Below are 22,122 nucleotides of genomic sequence, written 5' to 3'. Positions count from 1 at the left end.
TGTGTGTGTGTGTGTGTGTGTGTGTGTGTGTGTGTGTGTGTGTGTGTAAAAACTTTAACAACATAAAACAACAACAAAACAATGTACAGTACACACACAACAGAGGTACAGTAAAAAAAATACACGAGAAAAAACCCAAACATCACTTGTGGTTCGGCTTAATGTAATTCTGATATTTCAAATGTTGTTCATGTACACCTTAGGGCCACCGTACCAGTCTTACTCTGTGTCTCCTCAGAGCCGGGAGCTGGACTCTCAGAGTAAAGTGTGCGAGCTGCTGAAGTACCAGGGCGAGGAGAAGCTGCTGAAAGAGCTCCTCGGGTGGTCCATCCCTCGCTTCCCCATCAGCGGTCACGATCTGAGGAAGATGGGAATCAGCTCAGGCAAAGAAATCGGTGCTGCCCTGCAGATGCTCCGCGATGTGTGGAAGAGCAGCCACTACCACATGGACAAAGATGAACTGCTCAGTCACCTGAAACCTTAAATTACATGATGATTAATAATGTCTCACAACCGATACATTTGTGTATTAAATAAAACTGCACTTCCTGCAGGTTTGATGCCTTTGGCCAAGAAAGGACGAAGAACACATAAAAAGTTTTAGCTTTCATTATGTTGGAGCTGTTAATGTTCATTTATATTTCAATTAAAATATAAAAATATGGCACTGTGCTGCTGGAGCTGACCTGGAAATGTGGAACGACCGTACAATTCAACATGTGCATTATTCTTTAAAGGTTATGGAAATGATGTGAAACAGAAAGAGTCGGAAAATAGATTTTGTTAATGTAACACAAAATGTTTAGTTCACATAATTTTGTTTAAAAAAATGCTTTCTGTACAGAAAATAACTTGAAGATGTATAAAGAGGACATAATGTCTTTAATGTAAAAGAAAGAAGTCTCTTGTATATTCTGTGTGTGTGCGCGCGTGTGTTTTATCCTGAGGTTGCTCCTCCCTCCTGCACAGATCAGATATAAACCCGTCCCTCTCCTCCAGAGCTTCTGTTGGGAGCAGCTCAACAGTTTTAATGTGCAACAACTAGTGACTGACCATTGAGACTGTTGGACTCACGTGCCCGGACTCTCCTCTACGTGGACTGCAGGTGTGAGCATGTCTTGGTTCAGTGTGAACACCAGTAACAGCAGCTTGCAGGACTCTCCTCCTGGAGGGGAGCCCCGGGACGAGCGCCTGGCCCGGGTTGAGATTGTCCTCCTGTCCGTCATGTTCATCTCTGCGGGGCTCCTGAACTTTGGGCTCCTGCTGGTGCTGTGGAAACGGAGGAAGCAGCTCTCCAGGATGCGGGTGTTCGTGTTCCACCTGTGTATCGCGGACCTGGTGGTGACCTTCTTCCAGGTGTGCCCGCAGCTCATGTGGGACATCACCGACAGGTTCATGGGTCCGGACCTGCTGTGCCGCGCAGTGAAGTACCTCCAGGTGGTCGGGATGTTTTCCTCCACCTACATGATCGTGGTGATGACCATCGACCGGTACCAGGCCATCTGTAACCCCATGGTGACGTTCCAGCGGAGGAGAGCGCGCTGGAACGGGCCGGTGTGCGCCGCCTGGTGCGTGTCCCTCCTCGGCGGCCTCCCGCAGCTCTTCATCTTCTCTCAGGTGGAGGTGGCTCCCGGCGTGCACGACTGCTGGGCTCACTTCATCAAACCGTGGGGACTGAGAGCCTACGTGACCTGGACCACGCTGGTGATTTTCGTCGTGCCAGTTTTCACGGTGATCGTGTGCCAGGTGCGCATCTGCCGCGCGCTGCACACCAACTTCCACATGAAGGCGCAGCCCGCCAGGGAGACCGTCTGCAAACCGCTGCCCACCCGGACCAGCAGCGTGGCGGGACTGTCCAAGGCCAGGGTGAAGACGGTGAAGATGACCGTGGTCATCGTGCTGGCCTACGTCATCTGCTGGGCGCCATTCTTCACCGTGCAGCTGTGGTCCGTGTGGGACGAGGACGCGCCAACCCAGTGTAGCATAAAGTCTAAGAGGAAAAAATGTCAGATTTGCTTCATGAGTTTTTTCATAAGATACATTTTTAGAGTTCTGATCCAAAACACATTTTTATCCTTAAATGGCATTGCAACACATAAAATAGTTTTAGTAAAACCATTTCCACATCCAACAATTTCACATAAATGTACAGATAAACGCATTAATTACAGTAAACAATTATAAAAGACCTGTCCAAAAATCTGAAAGTTTTAAATTGAGAAAGTATATAATTAAAAAATGATAATGGTCCTGTGAATGATCCTTAAATAAAAATCAACAACTATGCTATGACATTTTCATTAGGCTGATTGGTAACTCTAAATTGTCTCTAGGTGTGAGTGAGAGAGTGAATGGTTGTCTCTGTGTGTCCCTGTGATGGACTGGAGACCTGTTCAGGGTGTCCCCCACCTCTCACACAGTGACTGCTGGATATGGGCACCAGTGACCCCTGTAACCTGAAAAGGAAGAAGCAGGTAAAGATGATGGATGGATTTGATTTATTAATCCATTCAGCTGCATCTTACAGCACTGTTTCTATCTGTTACAGTTTTGTAAAAAGGAAACCAGCAGATTTGAAACCTCTAGCAGAACCAGACTCAGAATTCACCTGCAAGGCATTTAAAGGAAGCACGTTTGTTAATCTGCAAGTCAATACATTTAATCTTTTTTTCCCTCCAGCTGCCACTTTCACCGTCTTGATGCTGCTTGCCAGTCTGAACAGCTGTGTGAACCCCTGCATCTACCTGGTGTTCAGTGGGAAGCTGCCCAGGAGGCTGCTGACTCTGATGTGTGTGGGTGAGCCTGCTCTGAAGGAGTCCATGCAGGAGGAGACCACCACGGTCAGCTCGCTGTACATCAGCCTCAAAGGCCTGTCAGACTGCAGATAAAAGTCGCCTCATGCCTGAACATTGTGAACGTAAGCACTGGAAAACTCCCGGATGACTGGGAAAGAGATAAGTCTTTTTCAATGAAATAGACAAGTGAGAATCTGCAGACTGAACATAAGAAGTGGTCAAAATGTTTTGTTGGCTCAGTGGTCGTACAGTAAATTATGGATCATGGAGGTTTTCATTAAATGGTCTGTACTTATATATCACCTTTCTATGAAGAAACTCAAAGCTCTTTACAACAATCTGTGCCCTCATTTACTCATTCATACAGAACTCTACTAGATCTCTACAGAGATCAGTTCTTTGTCACATTCATACACTGATGGGACACACATCAGAGGCAATGAGGGGTTCAGTGTCTTGCCCAGGGACACTTCAGCATGTGACTGCTGGTGGAATTGAACCCCCAACTTTCCCATTGGAGGACGGCTGCTCTAACCACTCAGCCACAGCTGCTCCTAATAGATCATTATTACATTTCTTTAGAGCAAATATGGTTCCCACCACCACACTTCATGTGCATAAATGGACTATTGTTTATTAATGTATATAGCCTTTATTTATTTGGCAAAAGTCTCATTAAAATAAATTAAAAAATGTGTTTTTCAGCACAATTGTCCAAGAAGGCAGTAAACCATACCGAGTAACATAGTGAGACTGGCCTTTATAAATAAAGGTTGAATGAATGAATGGAAACAAAAAAGAAAAAAATATATGTACACGCACATCAATGTGAAGAAGACAAAGGAGATGATTGTGGACTTCAGAAAGAACAAACACACTTACACCCCCCTGAATATAAGAAGATGTGTGATGGAAGTGGTCTCCAGCTACAAGTACTTGGGTGTACACATGAATGACAACCTCAGCTGGAGCAACAACACCACCAGCCTGATCAAGAAAGCTCATCAGAAACTCTACTTCCTCAGACGGCTGAGACGAGCTGGTCTGGGAAGCTCAGTCCTCACCTCCTTCTACAGGTGTGCAGTGGAGAGCATCCTGTGCTCCAGCATCAACGTGTGGCATGGAGGCTGCACAGCTGCTGAAAGAAAAGCTTTGCAGAGAGTGGTGAAGGCTGCACAGAAGTCTGTTGGAGTCAGCCTCCCCACCATCACAGACATCTACACCTCTAGATGCAGGAAGAGGGCCACCTGCATCATGAAGGACCCCACTCACTCAGCACACACCCTTTTTGCCCCACTCCCCTCAGGAAGGAGGTTAAGGAGCATTAAGTGTAGAACCACTAGACTGAGGAACAGCTTCTACCCTGAAGCTGTTACTCATCAATATCTAACCAGAATAATCACTGTGAAAAATCACATCATGCTGCTGCTGATCTGTTTCAATGTTGCTGCTGATCTGTTTCATGTTGCTGTGTTCAGGCTCATCTGCTCACACATACTCATGTAGTGAGATAGGTCGGTTAGCTTCGCTTAGCTTCGGAGCTCCACTACACGTTATAATATCTGGACTAGTTCAAGTACCTGATATTATACTTAATTTAAACGGGTTCTCTCTTTTTCGAGCTACTTGACAGATATGTGACAGAGATACTGTGTGGGAGAGGGTTTAATCAGTGACGTGAGACGTTAAGTTTCTTTGACCCATCAAAATGAATGCGGTCATTTATTAACAGAATCAAAGTTTAACATCAAACATTGTACACGTGATTATTCTGATTGTACGCGATAACACAGCTTAATTAATACAACAGACATTTATGAAAATATCTGGATGATTTACTGGCAAGATAGAAGAGTTTTAAAGATGGGAAATGAGGTTTAAATGGAGAGAGATGGTGTGTGAGGGAAAATGTGTCGACGAAGAACGGCACCCTCCATTCGAACCCAGCTTAACCCATGGTACACTTCGCAGTTGAAGATCGACTTTTTACCTTTCTGAAGATATGTCAGTTCCGGCGTAAAGTTCCACTTCAAGCCACCTTTCAGCGTCTCCGTAAGGATAGCAGAGAACCATCCGGAGTAGTGACGGTACTTCGTTCAACAGCAGCTCACCTCTCGGGTGGGCTCGCATGAGCTGTGAGCCCGTCAGAGGTTCCACTCAGATGTGGAAGATTCCATAATCCCCACGAGACTCGGAACTTTGTTCTGCGTTCTGCGTTCCGAACTGCACTGCACTCTGAGAACTAGGAAGTGTCGACATTTAAAGAGTTCTGTTTCCGGTTCATTTGGGAAGTCCTGATTGGCTGAAAGAGCCAATCAGGGGTGTGGTTTTAGTGACGTAAGAGGTCACTAGAAGTCAGAAAAACAGTTCGATGTTTTGGAACAGACAGAAAAATGTTTTTGAAACAGACAGAGAAATGTTTAGGCGAGATGGGAGGAAACAGGTGCCAGCTTCTCTATTTACGTCTGAGAGGATTTAAAAACATGACAGTTCGTTCCAACAAACTTGTTTGCGTTTGTCTCCGACTTTTGACCAACTTACAACCTGCTCATTTCAGACAGAAGATCAAGAAAATGAATAATTACTCTGTAACAGACATTAACTAGATTTCTACTTTGAATGAGGATTAAAAATCATTAATACTGTTTCACAGTTGATTTAAAATAAGTAGTTCATTTCAACATTTAAAAATGATTTGAACTAAACACTTTTGATTATCAAGATATTGTAAAATAGTAATGATAATAAAAAAGAGAGTGTTCTTTCAATTGATCTGTGCAGGACACACTTAGAAAGTCTCTGGATGAACTTAATTTTGTGTTTCTGGACTCAAATCAATGAAATAACAGTTCTTCAATGAAATAACAGTTCTTGTCCCAGGAAGGCCCTCAGGGCCAGATTTTGACCTGAGGCTTAGTTCACTACACTCATGTTCGTGCTGCTGTTTGACGTATTTTTTTATGCTATTAGTGCTTAGCATATTTTTAGTTGATGTTTTGCTTAGTTCATATCTTAAATCTTATTACTGTTTTTCTTTTACATTTTATTGTTGGATGTAACTGGGACTCTGTGTACATAATCTCGTTCCACCACATGTACCACATGTGGTGTGTATGACAAATAAATCTCTCTGACGCTGACTCTGATATACACACACATATACATACATACATACATACATACATCTCTCCATAGCACTGAAACTGCTCTACTGAAGGTTTTTAATGACATTTTCATATCCACAGACGCAGGTGATTCTGTGCTGCTTGTCCTATTGGACCTTACATCTGCTTTTGACACCATCGACCACAATATCCTCATTTCTAGACTAGAGCAGTGGGTGGGCATCACAGGGTCAGCCCTTAAATGGTTTGGGTCCTACCTCTCTGACAGAACCTTCTGTGTCAATATCAAAGATTTTAGTTCGGCATCGACCGCACTCCAGTGGGGGGTACCGCAGGGGTCCATCCTCGGTCCCCTTCTCTTTTCTTTATACCTGCTGCCACTAGGTGCTATCTTCCGCAAACACGACATACCCTTTCATTTCTATGCCGATGATTGCCAAATTTACTTCCCCCTGAGGCACAGAGGCACACGCTCTATTCAGCCTCTTCTTGACTGCCTGGCTGACATCCGGGACTGGATGGCTTTAAACTTCTTAAGCTTCAATGAGAAGAAGTCTGAAGTCATGCTGTTCCATCCCAGTGGCTCACTCATGAACTATGACATCGACCTATTCTCTCTAGCCCCGCTAGAGAAACAAAAGGTGACTAATCTGGGGGTGATAATGGACCCGTCCTTAAAACTCAACAGTCACGTAAACATGATGGTCAAATCCTGTTTTTTTTCAGCTGAGACGGCTGTCTAAGCTGAAGCCTATACTCAACAAAAAGAACCTCGAGACAGTGATCCACGCCTTCATAACATCTAGGCTTGATTACTGCCATTCACTTCTGTTTGGAATCAGTCAGTCCTCCATTGCTCGTCTACAACTGGTCCAAAATGCTGCAGCCCGATTTTTAACTGGTACAGGCTATAGAGAGCACATCACGCCAGTTTTGGCCTCCCTGCACTGGCTACCCATTCACCTTCGGATCCATTTCAAAATTCTCATGTATGTTTTTAAATCACTGAACAGTTCCGCCCCATCCTATCTCACTGATCTTCTGCAGCCATATGTCCCACCGCGCTCTCTGAGGTCAGCAGACCAGATGCTTCTCTCAGTCCCAGAAACCCGTCGTAAGCTCAGAGGTGACAGGGCTTTCTCTGTTGCAGGTCCACGACTGTGGAATGAGTTGCCACTGAGTGTCCGGCAGGCTCCCACACTCTCAGTCTTTGTCTCGCTTGAAGACCCACTTCTATTCGCTTGCCTTTAACACGGTGTGATTTGTTTTGGTCCGGTCTGTTCTCTACTCTGTTGGCCATTTTAGTTAGCTTCTGCTGCTATTTGTATCTGTATTTCTATTTTATGTTTTCCTGTCCGCTGTGCATGTTTGTGTTCTTTTGTACAGCACTTTGGTTGGCCTTGTTGCTGTTTTAAGTGCTATATAAATAAATTGGTATGGTATGGTATACAGATATATATATATACATACATACATACATACAGCTATATATATATATATATATATATATATATATATATATATATATATATACATTGTGTGTGTGTATGTGTGTGTGAATAAGACTGAACCATATTCTAAAACCAGAGCAACAAATGAAAAATAAGAACTTTGACCAAAAGGTCTTCTGTCTTTAAAAACAACAACAAAAATGATTGATTCAATCTTTCTTCTGATAATGAGTTCTATCATTTTCAAGTAAGATTTTCCACAATATTTCAACAATAAAGTTACTCAATTCAATCGAATTCAGTTTATTTATACAGTGCCAGGTCACAGTAGAAATCATCTCATGACACTGAACAGAAACATTTATATGCATAAAAATAAGTTAATATCATTATTCATCTGAGGAGCAGACTTTTTTGGATTTAATTCCATCACAGAACTCTCATTTTGAACAAGCAAGAAGGTGACAGTGGAAAGGTAAAATGGACTCTACTTATACAGTGTCTTTCTATCTAATCAAGACACTCAAAGCTCTATGCACTACAATCTGTGTCCTCATTCACCCATTCATACAGCCCTGCTAGATCTCTACAAAGCTAATTGAACAAATCATTCTAAAGAGACTAATCAGAGCTTTATCACATTCATACACTGATGTGACACATATCGGAGGCATTGAGGGGTTCAGTGTCTTGCCCAGGGACAATTTGACTTGTGACTGCTGGTGGATTTGAACCCCCAACTCTTGCATTGAAGGACGACTGCTCTAACCACTCAGCCACAGCCACCCCAGGCTGTGGCTCCCCTCGTGAGGAAGAAACCTTTAGTAGAACCAAGTTCAGGACAAGCAGCCATCTGCTGTGACTGGCTGGGTTTGAGAGGAACAGATACACAATGGCAGGTCAAGAATCACGTTAAGATATAAATAGTATCAAATGAAAACTATTCAATTTTAACAATTCATTTAAGGAAATGAGGTCAGTTTGTCCTCTAGTAGTCTAAGCCTATAGCAGCATAACAATCCAACCCTAACTATAGGATTTATCAAAAGGAAAGTCTTAATTCCGGTCTTAAAACTGGACAATGTGTCAGCCTCATGGACAGAAACTGGAAGTTGGTTCCACAAGAGAGGAGCCTGATAACTGAAAGATCTTCCTCCCATTCTGCTTTTGGAAACTCTAGGAACCACAAGTAAGCCTGCAGTCTGAGAGCGAAGTGCTTTGTTAGGAAAATATGGAACAATAAGATCTAGAAGATATAATTAATTAATTAGTATAATTGTCACAGTGCTGTTGTAGGTCTATTATCACATTTTATGGTGTCAAAAATTAAAACTAATTTCTGGGGTCCTGTTAAAAAATCTGGATTACAGAACCACAGCTGATTTTTTATTTATTTTGTTATGTTTTGTAGGGGATTTTAGGGATGTAGTGAAACACCTGTTTCCCCCCTTTTCTTTTGTGTTGAGGACATTTTGGAAAGTTGTATATTTTACACAAACGACTGTAACTCCAACCTACACCCAGACAGTTAACAAAAAAGAACATCGAGTGTAAAATAACAAACTACTTGAAAACCACTGTTCTTTTCAAAGACTGTTAGAGAAACACATTGACAGTATTAAAGATGAACAAAGCATTGCTGGTGTCTCACACTGTTCACATTTGAAGCTAGTATATCTGTAAGTTCTGCCTTGTTCCACCCAGAGCCCTGTAAAGAGAGAGTTGCGACACTCTTTGAACTCGCCGATATGCGGTCACGTGGTTCTTGCAGCTCCCAATAGTTCCAAACAGCTCATCGCTGTCAGTCAGTTTGAGCAGTTGCTGGTGCAACATAACACAAAAATCGACTTTTCTTACTTTACCTGACGTCTTTCAGTAATTACTGAGCAGTAACAAACTGATTACTGATTATTTCACAGACTATGCATTTTATCAAAGCATTTTTAGAAGCGGCTGATACATTTATCTAAATTTTAGAAGGAAACGAGACTGCAAACACATATTTGTTAGAAAAAAAAATGTATATGCAATACAATGATCAATATAGCCATGTCAGTGTTTTATAACGTTACACACGTTAAAAAAAAGATCAGAGTAACACCTGTTATAAAGCTGTTTCTGATGTTCTTTGCAGGATAATGCTCCACCTTGTCCTCCATGCAGCCGTTCAGATCTGCTCCAGCTTAGCTCAGATCATCTGGATGAATTCTTGATTTCTATAGAAGATATTAATTCAACCTTTATTTAAACAAGTTCGTCCCATTGAGCCACGAGGACTCATTTACAAGAGACTGAATATAATTGTTGTATTTGTCGTTTTTTTTTTTTAATGGCAACCATGTACCTGATAACTGAGTTGATTGTAGCCTGACAACTATTGTAAAACTGTAATTCATTGATTAAAATGTTAATTTAAATGAAACTGTTTCTAGTTAAAATCATAACAGATGACAAAATAAGTGTTAACTGTGCAAAAATAAATTTTCAAACAATTTATTATAAAATATGTAAAATGTAAAACAAGCTTTAATAAAGTACCTTTACTGACATTTATACTGTTTATTAATTACATCATCTCAAGTCAGCAGGAGCACCATCATCATCATCACAACAACACAAAGTGAGAGCTGTAAATTTAATCTGCACAAACATTTTCAATCAGGGCTCAAAATGTTGAACTGTCAAAGAAACGTGCAAGAAAATAAACTAATGTCACTCTACAGGCACATTTAGAGAGAGGACAGTTCACAGAGACACAGTGAGGACGTGTGAGACTGAAGGAGGTTCAACCATTTGTTCATGGACCAGAACCAAATGAGCAGAACAGCAGAACTTCCACTGACCAGTGATCTGACCAGTGATCACACATGTTGTTCTAAATTAAACTTTGGTACGAACAGTGTTAAATAAGACATGCCATATTTTTATTGAACAATAATCTTCATTCTAACAGTGACGTTGTAATTTCAGAGACTGAGGAAGGAAGAAACAGAAATGAGGCGAGTGAGATGAGGGACAGATGAAAATGTGTCCTCAGAGGACGGGGACATGTCAGGATCTGATGATCCAGGATCAACAGGACCAGGAGGATGAATCAACAGGCAGTCAGGGAACAGAGATGAACAACCTGAGGAACAATTGGAACACAAAAAAATACATAAGCAGGACAGAAGAAACTCACAGACAAGAAAATTAACGCAGTCCTGCGAAGAAAAATGTTAATGGAAAATAAATTCTGACATATTTTTACAAAAGATCAGATGAAGACAACTGGCATGAAGAATAACTTCCCAGCTCCATCTCAATGTACCTGTGGCAGTCAAGTCAACTTTATTTATAGAGCACATTTAAAACAGAACCTGTTATCAAAGTGCTTAACAACAACAACCAATGAGTAAAATTAAAGAGAGAGAAGAAAAAAATATATATACACATGTATATATACACACACACAATACACTAATAATAATAACTGGAGAATTAATAAAAAGCATTTGAAGTTTAAAGCATTTAAAGCATGATAGTTTAATACATTTTTTTGTTACTGTCCTACAGTTTATTGATGCTGATTTATTCTTGGTAATAATTCTTATGTCTTGTTCTGTCTTGAAAGAGTCTCATCTCAACTTGACCCATGATTACCAAACATTAAACTAATAATATAAAACAACTGTAAATGAACAGTCCTGCAGTAAATACCAACTTTGTGAAGGTTATGGTGTTAAAGTGATTTTATTCAAACATTTTGATTAAGCTGTTATTGATTTGGGAAGACAGAAAATGAGATCTTGTACCTTTGTGATACTTTGGATGCAACATTCAGTTCATGAAGTCATTCTCCTCTGGTTTACCTGGAAAACATGAAAAAAATTGACTCATCTCCAAAATCATGTTTTTCTTTAATGATAATGTCACAATTTATGCTGCAGTCTTTGACAAATGACCTATAACTTTTAACTAAATTACGTCAATCTTGTTGTTATGTTGTCATCGTTCTTTGTTGAAATCAGGTCTCTCTTTAGTCCTCGAGGCTCAATGGGATTTATCAGAGCCTTCACATCTAGCCAACTCGCTAACAAACTCAAAGTGCGACATGACACATCACTTAAAACCTCAAAAAACTAAAACTAACTTTTTTTTTTTTAAACTAAAAGCTGAAAAAAAAAATGTTTCAAGTGTAATTTGATTTTTTTTTTTTAGTCATGAAGGTGTGCCAATTGTTAAAATGAAGAGGCGGGACTAAAACTTATACCACATACGGCCAGTAGGGGGCGATCAACTTTGGTGGCTTTAACTTCTGGCTTCCAGTCCTGTCTAGTTATAATTCATCTTAATGGTTAAAACCAGTTAGTCCTAATAATTTATGGTCAGTTCATCTATATCTGAGACTCTTAATGAGTCGTGTGCTGAACTGGCTCAATTAAAATAAATATATAGGCCATGAATCTTCAAAGGATGTGTTAGATGTTTTTGCAACACTAACGTAGCACAAAATATTTATTTTGCTTTATTGAAAATAAATAAGACATTCTAATATTCACGGGGGAAAGGGAAAAAAAAGTCTAGCAGATTGAAAAATACGAAATAAATAAATCTCTCAGAGGATGTGATGCTCTGATAAAGCACTCATATTTACTCTGATCTTCAAACAGGTATGAAGATCAAGAATGTTTACTATGAAACAAAAGCTTTTAAAATGCAGTTCAATTAACATGTCATTAGACTTTTTTAAAAGACATTATTTTTTTAGACTGTAATAAGAAAAGCTCATTGGGCATGTCCTGTTTCCTGCCATTAACGACCTTCCTGCATGAAACCAAATTTATTTTCTAATCAGATCAGTCAGTAATAGTCGGATATTAACGAGAATATCATGAAATAGATCAATCAGCATTAAAGTTTGTTTTGTTGTGAAGCCCTTTTTGTATGTGTTGACAGGAAATGTGTTTCATTTAGGTATATTTTCTGTAACATTCATTTTGCTTCTGTTCATATCTTCAGTAAACATTTAATGTAGAAATATTTACATGTTAAATGACTGATGTAATTGGGGGGTGGGGGTGAATGTCAACAGATTTTGTAAAGATGTTTATATTTGTCTCTTGAGATATGTGAAATATCCTGTGATGGTCACTAATAAATGTTTTAACTTGTTTATATTTTCCCTTTAACACTGGATGTCTTTAAGTTGCCAAATACTCTGATTTTTAGGACACCCCCCCACCCCCCCACCACCACCACCTGTACAATCTCTATAAAAAATATGTCCCTCTGAACTCAGCCAAAAACACATTTCATTCCTGCATATTTTTTCCCAGTAGCCATTTGTGTGTACATTTTATCTACTTGATGTTGTCAGTGACATTTGTATAAAATACATTTGAAAACCTCATGATTGCTTCTTTCCTGTGAAATAATAATGACCTCTGCAGTCTGTAATTTTTCTCTATTTGGGGTTACTTGGAGGCAAATGGATGGTTTCCTGCATTCGGTTTCACAACATCTACATGTAAAGGTTTTTAAGAGCTGTTGGGCATCAAAAAATACCGCGGCACATAGAGGCGCTCTCAGACATGAAAAGATGCAGCTTTGGATGTTTTGATTCAAATGACTTGGATGTAATTTTCTGTCTGCAGGAGGAATATTTCAGTGAAATTGCTCTGCAGATACATCGTTTGAGACGCAAGAAAATGTGCTTTCGTGCTTTCATTAAGCTGCCCAGCTGACAAGATGGTTCTAAAGTAAATCTTTAGCTTTTCCTTTTCCTCACTGGACTGGGATGAGGCTCTGATTATGATCACTGAGTGACCTGCTGACACTCCTCCAGCTTGACATTTGACCAGGATTCAAACTGGATTCTTAGTTTCATTACTTTATTGTTCTTATTCTCTACACAGAGTCAAGCTCGTTCCGTGGTGTGAGTTTGACCCCAGTAGGGCTCTTCACCCTCTCTGATCCGGTTTGTGGAATTCACACACTGCAAGTTAAAGGGGATGATTATCTAAGGGGCTCATCTCTCTCAGACTTGGGATTGAGTTGAATGACAGTTAATGATGGACTGAATTGCAGGAGCAGAAAGAGAGTGTAATGAGAGAGCCGAGAGATGGATTTAGCTCAAGGGTGCTCTCTTACATGTTATAATATCTGGACTAGTTCAAGTACATGATATTATACTTAATTTAAACGGATTCTTTCATTTTTCTGGACTAAGTGATATTGTGCTTAGAAGTACTGTGTGGGAGATGGTCTAATCAGTGACGTGAGACGTTAATTTTCTTTGACCCATCAAAATGAATGTGGTCATTTATTAACAGAATCAAAATTTAACATCAAAACATTGTACACTTGATTATTCTGATTGATTACAATAACACAGCTTAATTAATGAGCTTTACAATGAGAAATCATACGGCCATGATTTCTCACTTGCAACTAAAATACAACAGACATATCCTTAGATCTTAAATTAATGTCTGCAGGCTTAGCTTATCTTTTTACTGGCGAGATAGAAGAGATGGAGTAAAGTTTAAGGAGGGAAAGTGGATACTTAGGGTTAACTAAGATAATAAAGAAAAGATGGGGAGTTATCTTGTTTGAAACCAGATAGCACGTTTCCCAGTGATTTCGGCTAGATGTACCCGAGCGTCGACTCTTTACCTTGGTGGGGTTTCAGAGAGGTCTTCTCCTGGCGTCCAGCAAGGCTGAGTCATTTTACCTCCAGGGATTTATCCGCGTCTCATCAACTTGGGATGACGAGGCTGACTGGCCCAGCTTCCAAAATAAACTTCCTCGAAAGATAGGATTAAGTTAAGTGGAATTTCAGCAAACGTGCTGAACTCCTGAGATGTTGAATAGGTCTTTGGCGTAATGACCGGAATAAACACTCCAGACAGGTGTCATCTTTCAGAAAATGACCACCGTGGACTTCACCCTTGCAAAGTCGCACTGTCTTCCTTCTCAGCAGAACTCTCTGTTCTCCATGGAACTTCTGTTCTCCTTCGGAACTTTGGTTCATGTCTCCCAGAACTAACTGGAACTAGGAAGTGTCGACTTTTAAAGAGTTCTGTTTCCGGTCCCTTTTGGGAAGTCCTGATTGGTTAAAAGAACCAACAGGGGTGTGGTTTTAGTGACGTCAGAGGGTTACTACAAGTCAGAAAAACAGAGAAATGTTTAGGAACAGACAGAGAAATGTTTTGGAGAAATGACAGACTACAGGTGCCAGTAGCTTCTTATTTCTGTCTGAGAGGTTTAAAAACATGACAGTTCGTTCCAATAACTTCTTTCTGACTTTCGACCGACATCACTACTTCTCATTTCAGACAGAAGATCAAAATGCATAATTACTTTGTAACAGACATTAACTTGATTTCTACTTTGAATGAGGATTAAAAAATCATTAATACTGTTTCACAGTTGATTTAAAATGAGTAGTTCACTTCAACATTTAAAATGATTTGAACTAAACACACTTTTGATTATCAAGACATTTGTAAAAATAGTAATGACAATATAAAAAGAGAGTGTTCTTTCAATTGATTAGTATAGGATACAATTAGAAAGTCTCTGGATGAGCTAATTTGTATTTCTGGATTCAAATCAATGAAATAACAGTTTCTGTCCCATGAAGGTCTTCAGGGTCAGGTTTTGACCGGAGGCTTAGTTCACTACAAGAGTTCATCCATCCATCCATTTTCTTTACCCGTTTATTCCATTTTGGGTCACGGGGGTCGCTGGTGCCCATGTCCAGCAATCACTGTGCGAAGGGCGGGGTACACCCTGGACGGGTCGCAAGTCCATCACAGGGACACATAGAGACAAACGAGACAAACAACCATTCACTCTCTCATTCACACCTAGGGACAATTTAGAGTTACCAATCAGCCTAACATGCATGTTTTTGGTCTGTGGGAGGAAACCGGTGTAACCGGAGAAAACCCACGCATGCACGGAGAGAACATGCAAACTCCACCCAGAAAGGCTCCTGGACCGGGGTTTGAACCAGGAACCTGTTCGCTGAGAGGCAGCAGTTCTACCAATTGCGCCACCGTGCTGCTCCGAAAGAGAGTTCATATAAACCAAAACTAATGAGCAGCATGATGAACACCTGGGTAAAGACAACTTGGAGCAGGTGAGACTGGGTGTGGCAGACTGGTAGAAAGGTACCAAGGAACAGGATCGGTACAGAGAAACACTGAACTGTAGACTGAACCGATTCAATTCAAATTATTTGCATAGTGCCAAGCCAAAAAAGAAATTATCTCAGGGTCCTGTACAAAAGCATTCACATACATTAAATCAAATTCATATTGTGTTTCTGCAGCAATGACTGTAGGACTCCACACTCAATCTCCTCTGTAAGGGCAAGAGGAGAAATTTTGATAGAAAAATATGCAACATTTTAAATTATGACTTACAAAATAAATTAAATCATCATGAAAATCAAATCATCATCATTCTGATTTAAAATGTAAAACAAATTAAAATAATGTTAGAGATCCATACATACATATATATATATATATACATATACGTATAGCCATCCATCCATCCATTATCTTTTACCCGCTTCTTCCATTTTGGGTCATGGGGGTTGCCAGTGCCCATGTCCAGCAATCACTGTGTGAGGGGTGAGGTACACCCTTGACGGGTCGCAAGTCCATCACAGGGACACATAGAGACAAACACCCATTCACTCTCTCACTCACACCTAGGGACAATTTAGAGTTACCAATCAGTCTAACGTGCATGTTTTTGGTCTGTGGGAGGAAACCGGAATACCCGGAGAAAACCCACGCATGCACGGAGAGAACATGCAAACTCCACCCAGAAAGGCCCAAGGACGGGGGTGGCTGAGTGGTTGGAGCAGTCGTCCTCCAATGCGAGAGTTGGGGGTTCGAATCCAACAGCAGTCACATGCCAAAGTGTCCCTGGACAAGACACTGAACCCCTCATAGCCTCTGATGTGTGTCCCATCGGTGTATGAATGTGATAAAGCTCTGATTATTCTCTTTAGAATGATTTGTTCAATTAGCTTTGTAGAGATCTAGTAGAGTGCTGTATGAATGGATAAATGAGGACACAGATTGTGGTGTAAAGCGCTTTGAGTATCTCAATAAGATAGAAAGGCGCTATATAAGTACAGTCCATTTTTCTTCTTCTTTTGGCTGCTCACTGTGTTAGGGGTCACCACAGCGAACCAAGTCGCACAAAGACTTGGCAGTTATTTTTATGATGTCCTTCCTGACGCAACCACAGACTATTGAGCTACCACAGCCCTCTGTGTGGAACAGAGAGCTGCTATCTAGGACACTCGGAGAAGCAGATGGTGGGGGTTGCTCAAGTGCCCAGAGTGGGACTGATGAGGGTGGGGGCTGGTGGGGGCTGGTGTGGGTGCTTCACCTACCCCACCCACATTTTTGATGTTGTCGGTACCCGGGTTTGAACTGGCGATCTTCCGATCACAGGCCCACCTTCTCTAACCTCTGTGCCACCACTGCAAATGCTTCCATTTCAAATACTTGTGTCTGGGATCTTGTTTTTTTGTCATGATCTATTCCTCATCATAGGTGAGGGTTTGACAAACAAAACTTTCATCCTGCGGGACTTTTTCAGTTCCTGTCATTTGGATTTTCTCTGCATCACAGAGACCTGGGTTGAGGCTGATGACTCCAGTGTTTTTGTTGAACTACCAGACGGCTGCTCTTATCTAAGCTCCCCTCAGATGTTAGGCCGTGGAGGAGGAACAGCAGTGGTTTATAAAAACAACTTTAAATGCAAGCAGTGCACTGCACCTTCTTCTTTCTCCAGCTTCGAGGTGACTTTATTTGAGGTGGGTCGCTCACACCCCGTGCTGTGCGCTGTCATCTACAGAGCCCCTAAATATAATAAGGATTTCTTGAATGACTTTTCTGATTTCCTGACTGGAATAATGATAATCTATGATCGAGTCCTTATTGTTGGGGATTTTAAAATACATGTATGCTGCCCAGAGAAACCACTGGTGAAGGACTTTTTCAGCCTCACTGACTCTTTTAACCTGGTTCAGTGGGTGGCTGGTCCCACACATGAACATGGACATACGTTGGACCTGGTTCTCTCTCATGGCTTGTCTGTGAACGACCTGGAACTATATGATAATGTGATTTCTGACCATAGGCCTGCTTTATTTGATGTTGGTTTGTCCTGTGCTCCAGTTAAATCCTGCGCTCCTGCCCAGCGACGTAGAGTTTTTAACCCTTCCACTGCTGGTCAGTTCTCTGCTGCCTTTGAACAGCTCTATGCTCCCTCTGGCTCTGCTGTTGACCCAGAACAGCTGAGCTCCTGGTTTGACTCCTCCTGTCAAACCATTTTGGACTGTGTAGCTCCATCTAAACTGGTGCGGCCTAAAGCCAGATCTGAACCCTGGTTTAATGAAAAAACTATTGCAGTCAGACAGGAGTGCCGCAGAGCTGAATGGAGATGGAAAAAGGATAAACTGGAGGTTTCATTTTACATTTTAAAGGACGGTCAACATCAGTACCAGAACACTGTTAAAGAGGCCAAAAAACAACACTTGTCAGATATTTTTGTGTCCAATCATAATAATCCACGTGTCCTTTTTAAAACTATTGACTCTGTCCTGAAGGCCCCACAACCTGTCTGTCTGGAAGCCTCTACTGAACTTTGTAATGACTTCCTGCAGTTTTTTATAAATAAGGTTGTTACCACAAGGGCCCTTATTTCAGCCCCTGCTTTTGACCCCTCTTGCTTGGTCCCCTGCCTGGCTGTGTTCGATAGATTCGAACCAGTGACCCTGACCCTTTTAGAGGATGTGGTTGGCCATATTAAACCATCAGGTTCTCCTCGTGACCTTGTCCCCCCTCGTCTTTTAAAAGAGGTGTTTTCCAGCATCAGGCAGGTGATTCTTGCTGTTATCAATAGCAGTCTGTCCTCAGGTGTTGTCCCAATAAGTTATAAACTTGCTGTGGTGCAGCCCCTGCTTAAAAAGCCTAGCCTAGACCAAACTGTCTTGGCTAATTTTAGGCCCATCTCCAAGCTGCCTTTTATTTAAAAAAATTTAGAAAAAAATGTATATTCACAGGTCAAATGTTTTCTGGATGAGCACGATATCCTTGAGGTTTTTCAGTCTGGCTTCAAAACTCGCCACAGCACAGAATCAGCTCTAGTCAGAGTTTTTAATGATATTTTTATGGCTAATGATTCTGGTGAACATGTGGTTCTTGTCCTGCTCGACCTAACCGCTGCCTTTGATACCGTGGACCATAACATTTTAATATCACGCTTACAGCTCCAAGTGGATATCTGTGGTACTGCACTGAGCTGGTTTAGGTCCTATCTGGCAGACAGAACCATGTCTGTCAACATAGCTGGGTCTGAATCCTCCACTGCTCCTCTGTGTTTTGGGGTTCCACAGGACTCTAGGTCCTCTGCTTAGAAAGCATGGGATCTTTTTTCATTGTTACGCTGACAATAGTCAGATCTAAATGTCACTAAAAAAGAAAGATGCCCCCTCAATTAGGCCACTTCTGTTGTGTCTTGAAGATATCAAAGCCTGGATGTCTTTAAACTTCTTAAATTTCAATGAAAATAAAACAGAAGTGATGGTGTTTGATCCTAGTGGCTCTTGTGAACCTTGCCCTGTTGATCTGGGCCCTCTGGCACCACATGTAAAAAAAACTGTTTCTAACTTGAGTTTTAAAATGGACAGTGATTTTAAATTAGATTCCCAGATTGGAGCGGTGGTCAAGACCAGTTTTTATCACCTCAGACAGCTGGCTAAGATAAAGTCCATCCTTACAAAACAGCAGCTGGAAACAGTAATCCATGCCTTCGTCACCTCTCGGCTGGATTACTGTAACGCTCTTTACCTTGGAGTCAGCCAGTCCTCCCTCAGATGCCTCCAGTTGGTCCAGAACGCTGCTGCTCGGCTTCTAACTGGAGTTCAAAAGAGGGAGCACATCACCCCCACTCTGGCTTCACTCCACTGGCTGCCTGTTCATTTTAGAGTTCATTTTAAGATTATTTTATTTGTTTTTAAAAGTTTAAATGGTCTTGCTCCATCCTACCTCTCTGAGTTGCTTCACCCATACTCTCCTGCTCGGTGCCTCAGATCAGCTGATCCTGGAGGTGCCGAGGTCTAAACGGAGGGGACAGAGCTTTTTCTGTTGCAGCTCCAAGACTGTGGAACAATCTCCCTCTTCCCATCAGACAAGCCCCTTCACTGTCCAGTTTTAAAACTCTTAAAAGCACATTTTTACTCACTGGCTTTTAGCACACACTGAATTTTGCTCTGCACTGTTTTTTATTATTTTTTATTGATCTTAATGTTTTAACAACTGTTTTTATGTGTTTAAATGTGCTTGGTTTTAAATGTATAGCACTTTGTGGCAGCTGTGGTTGTTTTAAAGGGCTTTATAAATAAAGTATTATTATTATTATTATTATTAAAAGTAGACAAACCAAATAATCTTTGCCTTTCAACTCATCTCCTTCTTTGCCACAACAGACTGGAGCAACGTCCCACTTAACTGCAAATTAAGCCACCACCATGTATCAGTCATAAACAAGAATCCCAGATACTAGAAGAGGGAGCATTCCACCATTTTCCAGTTGTAAACCATGGCCTCCAGCCAGAGGAGCTGACGTCCATCCCAGCCGCCCCACACTCGGCTTCAGACTGATCCAGTGCACACAAAAGGTTTTAGTCTGAAAACTCCAATAGAACCACATAATCTGTCTTTTTAACTATAGGAACCTCCACCCCAGATTGTCACTCTGCAAGAGTTGTCCCAGTCCTCCATGCGACAGTAAAGAGTCATGAAACCATGAAAAGCCCCACACTGTTCAGAGCCTTCAGCATCTCGGGGCATATCATCACCACCAAGGAGCTTTTTAATCCTGCCTCCTCAAAGTTAGACTGGATTCATGAGAGCCTCAAAGTGTTCCTTCCACCAGTTGACAATATCCTCAGCAGTTCCCTAACTAAGCCTAGCATAGCCTGGGAACTTATTTCCTTTTCTGAGTGGTTAAACAATTTGCCAAGATCCTTGAAACTAATCAAGAGTCCTTCTCTGTGGTTTCCCCAAATTTATTTCATGCCAAAGTCTTTGGTTCTGCAACCAAGAAGCTGCAGTCCTTTTTATTGTTACAGTATGTACCTGCCAGTTGTTACATGAGTTCTCTGGGAAAGCCATGCCCTAAAGGCCTCCTTCTTCAGCTCAACTGTCTCAGTGAGCACTGGTGACCACTAACAAATTCTCTGGTTACTGCAGAAATAACAAGAGCTGAAGCTCCCAAAAATCGCATCGGAAATTGAGACCCTCACCATAGCCAATTGAATTCCACGTCCCCAACCTTCCCCCAGACATGTACAAACTCTGCACCCTCTGTGGTTGTGAGGGTGATGTTCTCAGTTCAACCTTACTACTTGTTTGCATTTACCAGGTATGTCCAGCAGCTTCTCCCACCACCAGATCCAACTCACCACCACTCGCTTTCTCTGAACCCTAGTGTCCGAGACATGAAGCCACGTCTGATGATACAATTACAAACTCATTTATCAACCTTTGGCCTAAGGTGGCCGTGTATGAAGTACATCAGAGCATTCTCTCTCAAAGCCCCTCATGTCTGGAACTCTCTTCCACAGCACATCTGTAATTCTGATTCTCTGCCCTCATTTAAATCTAACTTTAAAACAAACTTTTTCAGCTTATTCTGTTTAATGCCATTCTTTATGTATTCTACCATTAACTGTGTTTGATTTTAGTGATATCTGCATTTATTGTTTTTTTTAATCTTTGTATTTCTTGTTTGGTGACCTTAACTGATTTGAAAGGCACCTTCAAATCAAATGTATTATTATTATTATCATTATCAAAAGACTGCCCTATGCTTGAATATAGGGCTTGTTATGGACAGACCATGTTTAGCACAGAAATCCAATAAAAGAACACCATTTGAGTTCAAATCAGGGAGGTTGTTTCCAAGAATCACAGAAATTCAGGACATGTAATATAAACCACAGAGCTGTCTATATTGTTCAGAGTCCTCATTTACATAAATGCTTCCACACCTTGAGATGGTCTTCATTTACTGAAGCAATTTAAAACATGTAAGAAATGCAAGAGGGTCATTTGGGGTATATGAACATCTACATGTAAATAAATATAGCTTTCAAGACTGTGCTTGCCATTAGGTTCAGGCTGAGCAGAGTATACAGAGAATTACAAAATGAGGAACAAAACAAACCTGTGCCCAGGATGCATTCATTAGCATATAGTGGATTGTTAAACCAAAAGTCTATTGAGATGCTTTTAAACACAACACTTTTCCATTACACATGCCAGTGATACAGGATATTTCAAGGACTGGATGATATATCACAGGGAAAAAAATGCATTAGAGCTTCTCTTAAAAATTTAGTCACGGAGGTGTTTTAACACACTGCATTGCGTTTCACATGAAAACTACAACAACAGCTCAAATAAAAAATGTGCACGGCCTCACCGTAATGAAAATGAGGCAGGACTCTGAGTTCATGAGGGCTGCTGCTCCCAAGAACAGAATCAGTCTGTGTTATTGCTGCACTCCAGGGATGTTTCTTTTCATCAGACAAGCTGTCAGAGGTCTGCAGTGACTGTGAAACACTTCATGAGCTTAATTCAATTCAATTTAATTCAGTTTATTTATATAGTGCCAAATCATAACAAAGTTGTCTCAGGGCACTTTACAGAAACATTCACATACATAAAA

At 41.1% G+C, this 22,122-nt stretch overlaps 2 protein-coding genes across 2 annotated transcripts in view; both read left to right on the top strand.

Moving 5' to 3' along the window:
- trnt1 (tRNA nucleotidyl transferase, CCA-adding, 1) overlaps nt 1–850 on the top strand; it is a 37,685-nt gene extending 36,835 nt beyond the window's left edge. The window contains exon 7 of the mRNA XM_037679299.1: nt 239–850. Within this exon, the coding sequence (XP_037535227.1) occupies nt 239–484 (246 nt within the window). The 3' untranslated portion in view covers nt 485–850. The remainder of the gene's footprint in view (nt 1–238) is intronic.
- A 263-nt stretch (nt 851–1,113) lies between these two features.
- Nucleotides 1,114–2,888, top strand: avpr2ba (arginine vasopressin receptor 2b, duplicate a). The gene is made up of 2 exons (XM_037679298.1): nt 1,114–1,978; nt 2,680–2,888. The coding sequence occupies exons 1-2, from the start codon at nt 1,114–1,116 to the stop codon at nt 2,886–2,888; spliced, it is 1,074 nt and encodes a 357-aa protein (XP_037535226.1).
- Nucleotides 2,889–22,122: the final 19,234 nt, after the last annotated feature.

The sequence above is a fragment of the Nematolebias whitei genome, chromosome 7 (genome assembly GCF_014905685.2).
Source record: "Nematolebias whitei isolate Nwh7 chromosome 7, NemWhi1, whole genome shotgun sequence".
Taxonomy (NCBI): Eukaryota; Metazoa; Chordata; class Actinopteri; order Cyprinodontiformes; family Rivulidae; genus Nematolebias; species Nematolebias whitei.
The sequence above is the reverse complement of the archived record's forward strand: the minus strand, read 5'-3'. Positions and strand labels throughout refer to the sequence as shown.